General features: G+C 50.2%; 1 protein-coding gene across 2 annotated transcripts in view; it reads right to left on the bottom strand.

The window, feature by feature from the left end:
• Window positions 1–10,417, bottom strand: part of ZNF395 (zinc finger protein 395) — a 39,842-nt gene continuing 29,425 nt past the window's right edge. For both annotated transcript variants that reach the window (XM_011944562.1, XM_011944561.1), the window contains exons 4-10: window positions 9,213–9,322; window positions 5,408–5,643; window positions 4,810–4,910; window positions 3,747–4,056; window positions 2,321–2,413; window positions 1,360–1,463; window positions 1–1,065 (exon numbers count right to left, since the gene is read on the bottom strand). In XM_011944562.1, coding sequence (XP_011799952.1) covers window positions 954–1,065; window positions 1,360–1,463; window positions 2,321–2,413; window positions 3,747–4,056; window positions 4,810–4,910; window positions 5,408–5,643; window positions 9,213–9,322 — 1,066 coding nt within the window. In that variant the 3' untranslated portion in view covers window positions 1–953. The remainder of the gene's footprint in view (window positions 1,066–1,359; window positions 1,464–2,320; window positions 2,414–3,746; window positions 4,057–4,809; window positions 4,911–5,407; window positions 5,644–9,212; window positions 9,323–10,417) is intronic.

Raw genomic sequence — 10,417 nt, 5'->3', positions numbered from 1 at the left:
TGGGTCTCTCCCGGCCACCCAAATAAAAGGAAACTTCAATCGGCAAAGGCTTCTGAATACATCATAAAAGAAAACAAAACATTTCTGAGGCGTCCTTTCCATAACCGGAAGGAGGAGGCGTCAGGAGGGCGCTTTCTCAGGTCAGAGCAGAGAGTTTCCAGACGCTCAAACCCTCCAGGAGTTCCTCAAGGAAAGAGAATGGTCAAGGTAGTGTTTAACTGCCACATTCCAAAAAGTGAATTCTGATCAGCCTTTTGGCTCAGCTTTTTGGCAACAGTCTTTTAAAAAATCTCTTTCTCTGGGCTTTAAGAAGTCATTTAATATTTGTTGGGGTGCAACCCAATGTCTGAGGGAACCCAGATTTACGTTGTTGTCACCAAGAAAGGGCTTTCCTTTGACTTCCATGCAGGGTGCTCAGACAGGGAACAGGAGGTACCCTCCGAGAAGGGCAAACCCCTCTTCCCCCAGCCAGGCAGTGCTGCGCTCTGAGTCACCCATCAGCCACAAACTCATTTTTTTTTTTTTTAAGAAAAGTAATTCATCTTGCTTACAGTCCTTTCTGGAAGAGTTGAGAAAGCAAAGAAGTCACCGACTCAGCAGGAAGCAGAACGAGCTGTTCCTTCTTTTGATACACACAAGCTAATCCCCTAACCGGGGATGTGGGAAACGGAGGGTCATTAATTCTTTGGTCACTGGTTCACTGCTGAATACCCTTGGTCAGTTTTGGCTCTCTCCTATTTTAGGGGGAAAAATATTTGTGTGTCTTTTTTTAAAAAATAAAATGTTCCCACAATGGGAGAAAATTACTTTAAGTGTTACACCTTAGCCAACAGAGCCCGAACTCCATGTTTCCGTTCTTTCTCTTTCGGTTTCTGCTGAGGACTGGTGACACGTCGGCCTCTTTTCAGCGGCTGCTGGCAGGGCCAGGAGCAGAGTAGAACCTGCAGCAAGGCTCAGTCCAGGAAGCGCTGGCAGGCCTTCTTCCACCGGCAAGCTGTGCACCACTGGTCCCGGTGCTCGATGCCGTACACCTTGCGGCACTTCTTAGCCTCCCCTCGGGCTTTCCTGTAGAAAGAGAGGAATGCAAATCGAGTCCCACACAGGTGGTGGGCCCCGGAGAGCGGCCAAGTGGGACTAGGAGAACAAGCAGAGGCCAAAGGGGCAGCTCCCAGCAAAAGCCACCAGGACCAGGGGCCATAGGCTCTGAGGACCAAATAGTCATCCCATCTGGTGTGTCCACCATCTGAGCTCCTCTCTGGGGACTAACCCTGGTGACTTCATCTGGGCGGGGTCGGCGTCCACACCACTGGAGACAGGGCACAGAAACCAGAAGGCAGGGGATGACAGCGGACATCTCACCTGGCACCACTCTGGGCCCGGGGTGGAGAAGTGACGATCAGGTGAGATTTCATCACAGGTGCTGGCTGCTGGGGCTCGCTGAAGCTTAGCGACCGGCTCCGGACCTGGGTGTGGGGAGAGGGGCCATGAGCAGAGAGACAGTCAGTAAAGGTGAGGGAGCCATCCTAAAAGACAGGCAGCCACCCATCCCCAGCTCCTTCTGGTGCAGGAGGCCTTGCGCCTTCCCAGGGAGAACACTCTAGCCGAGGGGAACTCTCGGCAGGAGTGAGGAAGGAGCAGGCCTTCATGCCACACTCAGGACCCAGCCGAGGACAAGGACAGGGGGCCACTGGACCTGGCCCCCTCTGAGACTCTCCCTGCAGGGGACTTGGACAGAGCCGCCATGCCTGGAAGCCTCGCGCTGTCTCAGTGGCATCACTGGCAATCTGATTTACAATGTGACACCGCCCTGCAGGAGATAACTCAAGACCAGCGCCTGCTAGGTAGAGTTCCAAATGACTTCCCGCTGACTTGAGTCTGGGGTCCACCTATGGCCCTTGTCCCCAGTGGCCTTGAGACTTCTGACCCAGCCCACACAGCCTCCACATTCTCCCCCTTCCTCTCCTCTCAGCATTAAAATCCTAAATCCCTTGGCACTAGGGATTAAAATCCCTTGGGCACTAGGGGCTGATGGAGCACTGACCCCAGCCTCGCCTGGCGATTTTCTTGACAAGAAACCTCCTTGCTCTGGACATCCCCTACAAGTGCCCCCTTCCACCTCCGCGAGGGGCTGTGGCCAGATGGGGAGTGCCAGGGAGGGGGCGGCACAAAGAGACCTTCAACACGTTTGGGGGATGGCGGCAAGATGGCCCCATCGACCTGTGGCCAGGTGTCCTGTGCCCAAGGGATGGCCTCCAGCCCTGGGATATGCGGGAGAGCCCTCGGCCATAACAGGCCCCAGCCATGCTACCAGCACACTCACCGGAGAGAGGGAGCAGGCAGTGGAGGGGGCGGCAGCCCAGCTGACACTGGTGTAGATGTGCGGTGAGACAGGGATCTGGAAGGACGGCAGAGCCTGCAGAAGATGAGGGTCTCAGCCTGGATTCTAGCTCAGGAAGTGTTCAGAGTCTGCCCATAATCCCCACAGCCTCATGACGGCAGCAGAAGGTGCGTCTCTGCATAAGTGCAATGACCAGCAAGAGCTGGGACACACTCGGCTTTCCCGAGGACAACACTGGAGTATCATCCAATGCTCTGAAGTAGTCTCCTTATTGCGAGGCTCCGATCTCATCTTGGAACCCTTCCCTCAGAGCTGGTCTACGTGCCACCCTCATGACTTAATCACTGCAGAAGATTTAACTTCTCAACTGGATCACCTACCAAGAACATGCCATGGCAGGTGCCAAAAGAGGCCCCAAGCCTTCTGTGTCTTGGGGGCATGGCTGGGATAAGATATGGAATCCCCCAGCAACTGCCTGAGAGTGGCAGTGTGCTCACGGGTATCCAGGTTCACGGCTATTTGTGAAAACACCAGCCACATGTCTGGGCCCCGTAGGTCAGCCAGCGCTGCAAGCGGGTCAAACACGAAATCACTAAGCGGCCACTCATTCTAACGAGGAGGAGGGCTGGCTCATTTTGTAAAGGCTTTCTCACTGAAAGCGATACCTTTTAATAACGAATTTGCAAACTGGCCTGGGGACTGGTAAAATCGGCACAAAAGAATTTTAAGAAATATCAGTACACAGCAAGCTGCGTGTTCCTTGAGTACCTACTACACACAGGGAAGACCGTCCTAAACGTCACCCTCTGTGGTAAGTTTCTCATCCACACGGGCATAAGACTGGTCCCTCTGGTACCTGCAACACCTTCTCATGCCTCTAAGTAATCAGTACTTTCACTAGTTATTATAATTAACCATAGTTACATCTTCATTTCTCTCTCGATCCGAACCATGCCCTCCACAAGGGCAGGAACTAAGTCCTCTTCTACCCAAAAATCTTACTTAGTCCAATTCTTGGCCCATAGTTAGGCATTCGAAACATGCGTGCTGGACTGTTTCTCCATCGAACACAATTCCAGGACCTAGACATCACTGTAGGAAGCCCAACTACACGACTCCATCCTCTCTTAGAAGCAGAGGTGTGACAATGTCCCCGCCCAAATCCATCACCAGTTACTTAGGGATTCAGCTAGATTTCTAGCAACCACTCATGACAGCTGCCGATGTAGATAACTCCAGGGATTCCCACATTTATTAAGCAGTGAATTCGGTTTCGTTTCTTTGTAGAAGAGATTAGCAATTTGGCCAAAGGGCTCAGCCTTCCATCAGGGTGGTCGGTAGCCTGTGATCAAGCTGGCCCGCGATGAGTCAGCGAGAGCCTGAGCCTCCAGCGAGCCCCGCCCCATACCTGGTATGCATGATCAGCCTGAATGTGCCAGAAGGACCCAGGAGCTGACTTGCTGAGAGCCCCTGAGGGCAGGGAGGACTCCGGGCCAGGATGTTCTGGGCCGGAGGACTGGGCTTTGTGCAGAGGTGGTGGAAGAGCGGACAGAGGCATGCCGGTCATGCTGGGGGTGGGAGTTGGCTCGGTGGTGGGAGTCCCAGGGACCAGGGTGCCCATGGCAGCAGCAGCAGCGGTGGCAGATTCCTCCTTCATCTGCATCTCTGTGTAGTAGAAATCCTCCTCCCGCTTGAACTGATCAGGGTCCACCGTGTCCCTGTGTGAGAGGGAGATGCGGCATAATCAGGGGTGCGCTGCCCTCTTCAAACCTAGCGGGGACCGCGGCGGGGAGGGAAGTGATTGCTTGAGGCCACCCAGCAAGCCAGGGATGGAGCCCAAGAGAACACCTAGGAGCCTGGCTCCTGACGGGTGTCACCAGGATTATGTGCTGCACATCAATGGGAATTATTTTTCCTGGCACCTAAGGCTTATCCTCTCTCAGAACATGTGCCAACCTCTCCTCTGACAGGAAGCATCCCACGCTGAGCACGACCAAGAGCCCTCTCTGGCCCCACCTGCCTGCAGTCACGCTTTCTCCCCAGGGCTGTGAGTCAGCTCCTACCACTAGCAGCCTGCAAAGTCGCTCTGCACAGAACACGACCCAGGCACCAGGGTGGGGCTAGCAGAGACCCACTCCCAAGGAGGAGTCGGTGGTGCAGTGCTCGGTCACTAAACATCTTGGAAACGGGGTCTCACCAACAACTGAACCAAACGACCCCATTTCTACCCAGAACTAAAACATCTTGCTTCCTGCAGTGAGGCAAGAAGACACATCCCCAAGATGGACAGAACTCCCTTCCCATCAACAGCACCAGGATGTCTTTCTCAGGCAGCCAGGAAGAGACACCAGGGGGTGTTTCCAGCAAGCCACGTTCCCGAAAGCACTGTGGGCTGTGGGTCACGGGGACTCGGCAGGGTGGAGGGACACCTGCATGCGACCCTAGGCTAGAGGCCCTGGGCTCACACCTACCCCAGGTGGAGGGCTTTGATGTGTCGTTTGATGCCCACAATGGAGCGTAGCACTTTGCCACAGTTTGGCCACAGGCACTTGTACATCACCTTCACAGAGTTCTAGAGGAAAGGAAGATGGGGTGAGTGGATATGTCTTTCTCCTTATCCCTCGCTCATCCTTACCCAGTGGGGACGCAAAGTGGCTGCTGTCTCCGGCCTGACCCAACAAAAACCTCCAGGAAAGGGGTTCTCTGGGACCAGAGAAACTTACAACCAGGGGCTTGAAAGCCCCAACCTAAGAGATGGTCCTAGTGGCCAAGACCGGTGCTCAGTGCTATGGCTAAGACCCACTGGAGGCCTCTCCCACGCAGACCTCTGCAGGAGCACAGGAAAGAAGGCAGGGATTGGGGTGGAGACTAAAAGGGAAGAGGCTTTAAACAGGCGGAGGAGAATCCTGGGAGTATTACCAGGTAACAGAAGCAGCAATAGAAAACCGAAATGGGAGCAAACCCAAGACTATGTAAGGCCTGCAGGGTCCCCTCCCTCCATGGCTGGCTGTCCCCACACAGACATCATCCACTCCAGCCTGGGCTCCCACTCACACCATAATCACATACCTTTCTTTTTCGTGGAGCTGGTTCATCCAACAGGAAAGGGTCAGGATCGGTCTCAAAGCCATGATCAGTTTGGGGAGAACCAAAAGCATCCCCCAAATACTTGGGGCTGGCCTGGGGGTGGGGGGGCGAGGGGGTGGAGACACCACTGCTCCCACTCCAGTGACCGCTGGTAGTGCTGCTGCCGCTGTCCGAGACGTCACCACTCTCCTTCCATGGGTCACAGGCCGCGCGGGAAGCTGGCCAGACGAAGAGAAGATGAGAGGACGCTCACAGGCTTGTCCCTGGGCGAACTCTCCCTTCTGAGCTTCAGTAAACATGGAGAGGGGTTCATTCACGGCAGCAATTTCTCTTGGTAGAACTGCTCTGCCCTCGCAGACATTTCCTACCATAGCCACCTGGTCACCACTGACCAACAGATACACACTGCAAGTTCACTTTGTATACGATTCATACAAAGAGAACCTAATTGAAATTTATTTCTCTTTTTGAACAAAAAATTTTTCATATATGGGGTCTTGCTATGTTGCCCAGGCCAGTCTCAAACTCCTGTCCTCAAGCGATCCTCTGGCCTCAGCCTCCCAAAGTGCTGCCTGTTTCTCATTTTATACATTAAATAAAGGGGGGAATGGGGAGGGAGAGGGGCAAAGCCTCTGCAGCCTCCAGGCCTGGTTGAGAATAGGCACACCCAGAGTGTTGGGTACCACCCAGAGCATTTTCCTACAGCTGAGGCCAGCTTAAAGGTCTTCTTGATCAGCTTTCCTGAAAAATGCTTTTTCAATCATCTAAACTCAGACCAGTCCACAGAAACCTAGGGGTGGAACAAACCACACAGCCTCTGCAACTCTCAGGAGGGTACGCAACATTTCCCAGGGCCAGCTTCGGCCCAGGTGGAACCTGCTTTAATCAGGAAGTAACACGTCTGGAGGAGGAAACACACGCTCTGCGAGCAATTCTGATCATTGCAAGGTGGCAGGGGGCTTTCGTGCCTGACGTGGCCCTGAAGCAGCTGCCGGGCTCCTGAATGCCTCCGAGCAGGAGGATAGGCATCAGCAGACATGGGGAATCTTCCGTTTTTAAACAGCATATCTGCAGGCTGCACAGGCCCAACCCAGACTCTCTCACTCCTTGGCCAAAAATCCAGGTGAGTTTATAATATAGGAGAATCTGAAATTCTGATATGTGGAAAAAACAAGAGAGAGGGAAAAAAGCTACATGTCCTCAAAAGCCCCAACTCCCAACAGGGGCGTTCCACAGAGCCCCCTAACTCTGCATTCCAAGGTCTACTAGCACATCCCTTGCAGCCAGGATAAAATCCTGCTGCCTTTCTCTCCTCCTGCTCATAGTCCAGACTCCTTCAATGCTCATCAGGGATCTACCTGGCACAGGCTCCCATCTTCCCTTGTTTCCAGTCCAGACTCTCCTTACATTTCACATCCTAGAAGCAGCCTACCCAAAAAGAACGAGATGGAGAAAGAACTCTTCCCTCCCCAGATACCGCTGTCATGTCTCACAGCTGTCACTGTCCCTTCCTGGGAACCAAGAGATTACTACATCTATATGTGTGCTTTAAAAAGGGTACACATGGCCGGGCGCGGTGGCTCAAGCCTGTAATCCCAGCACTTTGGGAGGCCGAGACGGGTGGATCACGAGGTCAGGAGATCGAGACCATCCTGGCTAACACGGTGAAACCCCGTCTCTACTAAAAAAATACAAAAAACTAGCCGGGCGAGGTGGCGGGCGCCTGTAGTCCCAGCTACTTGGGAGGCTGAGGCCGGAGAATGGCGTGAACCTGGGAGGCGGAGCTTGCAGTGAGCTGAGATCCGGCCACTGCACTCCAGCCCGGGAGACAGAGCGAGACTCCATCTCAAAAAAAAAAAAAAAAAAAGGTACACATTCAGGGCAGTACACAAGAATCATTAAACAGGCCAACAGGTGAAAGACCCACACACATCCACTGATAGGAAAACAATCAGGGAGAGAAGGGCAGAGAGCAGAATACTACATGGCTACATCTAGGATGCTCAGTACTCTGGGACAAAGCGCAGGTCAAGCGGCAGGCACATCCTACAAATGCGGCAGTCCTTCCCTACAGGAACCACTCACAATGGCTCAAACACATGAAATCTGTATGGCAGATTTTGACTGGCACACAAAGGAAGCAAAACATAAAGCAAAAAGTTATCTATAAGTTATAAGTTAATGTATAAGTTATAAGTGACTCCATCTTTGATCATAAGTTTTTCTAGGACACAGGCAATAAATACAAATTTTATAGCATGAAAATAAAGTACTGCTCTACAAATGCATGGCACTGAGACCTTACGAGTGAACTTTTAGGAAATATTTATAATCCTGTTTTCTACACACAGACATACAAACACACATGCCATCCTAACCACACAGAAACCAAAGGGACTAGGTGGTGTTTGTGCATAATTTTTTAACCTCTTAGTCAAGGTTTTGGTCATTGGATAGACCACACTTTGCAGACTACTTCAAGATAATTAGGCCAACGAAGCCTTTTATTTCCACTGACTTCAGCTACAAGATAAAAAATATACTGTCACCAAAAAAAATTTAATAGACAATAAATTTGTTTTTGTTTTTTTTTTTTTTTACAAAGGGACTTAAAATTATCAGGATGATGGCCTATCAGTGAGATGCTTCTATGCTGATGTGCCCTCGTGTATGCATGTATTATACATACCCTCCTGATGGGAACTGGAGTCAGTAATTTTCTTTTCTTTTCCTTTAGGACACTTTCCTGATCTTTCCACTGTTGACCCAACCATCCAGATCTCCTAAACTCTCCTGAGAACTTAGAAATTAACTTGTTTCCTCTTCCCTATTTGGCTGTGCTAATAGAGCAGGCATGCAATACTAGACTACACAGCTAGGTGTCCTCATAGTACGATGACTTCCTTTGGCAGCCAACTTTGAGTCACAAAAGTAAGTTTTCTCTCTCCCTTATGTTTAATTTCTATTTAGGGAGATTCCTTATGAGGGATACTTATGAAGGCCACTTTCCTCCTGCTATGTACTCAGAGCTAACTCCATATTTTCCTGTAAGCTTATAAGTAGCTTGCAATTCAATTAGGTGTCCACCAATGAAAAAGTTCTTCCCTGGGAGTAAGGGAGGCCAGCCCTGCCATGAATTTCCCAAAAAACTTCAGGTTCACTACCAGTCTTGCCAAACTACTGACAAATACCCAGCAACCCTTTTTTCCCTCATATTATTGATAAAGTATTTTGGGGTTGCAACTACATACATTTTGTTTTAATAAATTTGCCTTGAAGTCGAACCTCTGGTTTTTATTAAGCAATTAGACTTACTTTAGAATTTAGCTCATTTATTCCGGGTCCTTGTCCCGTAGGCTCACACTAATTTATGAGACTGAACTAGGCATGTGGAACGAGGGCATGAATTTTCTCCACTAGGAGACCATTTAGCATATTTCTACTTTGTGAACCAAATATTCCTCTACTGGCCTCATTCAGGCCCCACCAAAGTGCTGGGCTCAGCCACTCCCATGGAAGAACTTACTTCACAGGCCACTGTGGCTCAGTCCTATGCTCAACCATCTTCACAATGCACCAGGAAACTCCTCCCCAGCTGAGGAAACTGAGGAAAAATGACAGATGCATCTAACCCCATGGCATGCAGCCAGTCAGAGGAGCCACTGGGAGGAGTCCCTGAAAATTCTGTTGCCAGGCCGGTGATATAGGCAACTAGCTGCTCTACACAGAGGATATCTGTCATGGGCCTCTGTCATGCCCAGAACTCAGCTGGGCCCCGCTTGCTCACCAGAGAAGTTGGCCTCGGTCCCGGGAGGACTCTGCACAACAGGGCTGCAGGACAGGGACGTCAGCACCATGGCGGCCATCATCTCATCCATTTCCACTGCGTCCGACTTCCTGGATTCACATGTATGAGTGGAAAAGGTTACTTCCTGGCACGGCGGGCCCATGGTCCTTGCAAAATGAGACACCGCTTCTGGCTGGTTTCACATGATCATCTTACACTTCTGGACTGACCCCTCCAAGTCCCCCTAACTCCAATCAGCCAGAGTGTGCTCAGATCATATAAACTAAGTGAAACATGAAGGTCTCCCCTTCTCCCTGAGCAGCACCCATTCTGAGCGATGCTTATAATATTAGGCAGCCCCGGTGTAAGCCACTGGGTCTCATCCCACTGTGACGCCCTGAGACAGCCCCATTCTCCCGTGACTTTGCTGCCAAACTCTGCAGCTTAAAAAGGAGAATTTTATTTAGGGGAAAGAGGATAGACTCAAAATGAAATGAACACGGGGACAAAAGACACCCACTGGAATTCAAAAGCACAGCAATTACCTCCTTTCCTTGCCCCACATTTAAATTGAACAGGGAACAATTATATACTAACCACCTTCTCCCACCCCTCCCCCAAGAAAAATGGTAAGGCATTCTGACAGCTTCTGAATGTCAACAGAACCTACTACCCAAGCCAATGTGCAAATAAACCAGAAGCACTAAAATAAATCTCCCAACGCAAATGTCCATGCTTTCTACAGCAGAGTTCTATAAAATGTTACACATAATTTTTTAAAAATCCATATATCACTACACTATTTGGAAGTAAAATTCGAGCTGTGTGGAAGTTAACACTAAAGTATTAGGAAAAGTTAGTCTGAAATAAACTTCTAAGTGGTCTGTTTCAAAGGGCTGTCTTAATTTGTTCCTTATAATTCAGGTCCACTAAAATATGACTTGGGTTTGAAGCAGCTAAACCAAGACTATTAATACATTAAACATTAAAGACTATTAATACATTAAACAAATTAGCATCTGTTTTTGTATGATCTTTGAATTTTCATTTCTATATAACAGAAAAATAAATTCTTTCCCTGCATTTCGCTGAATACACCATCGCAAACATTGCTGCTCTGATCTGGTTTCAAAATACTGGGTCTACTGTGTTTTGTAGCATTCATAGACAAACACAGAGAGGTGAGATAGGGTGTGACTGCTTGC

The sequence above is a fragment of the Colobus angolensis genome, unplaced genomic scaffold (genome assembly GCF_000951035.1).
Source record: "Colobus angolensis palliatus isolate OR3802 unplaced genomic scaffold, Cang.pa_1.0 Scaffold233, whole genome shotgun sequence".
Taxonomy (NCBI): Eukaryota; Metazoa; Chordata; class Mammalia; order Primates; family Cercopithecidae; genus Colobus; species Colobus angolensis.
Note: the sequence above shows the minus strand (reverse complement) of the source record. Positions and strands in the feature narration are given on the sequence as shown.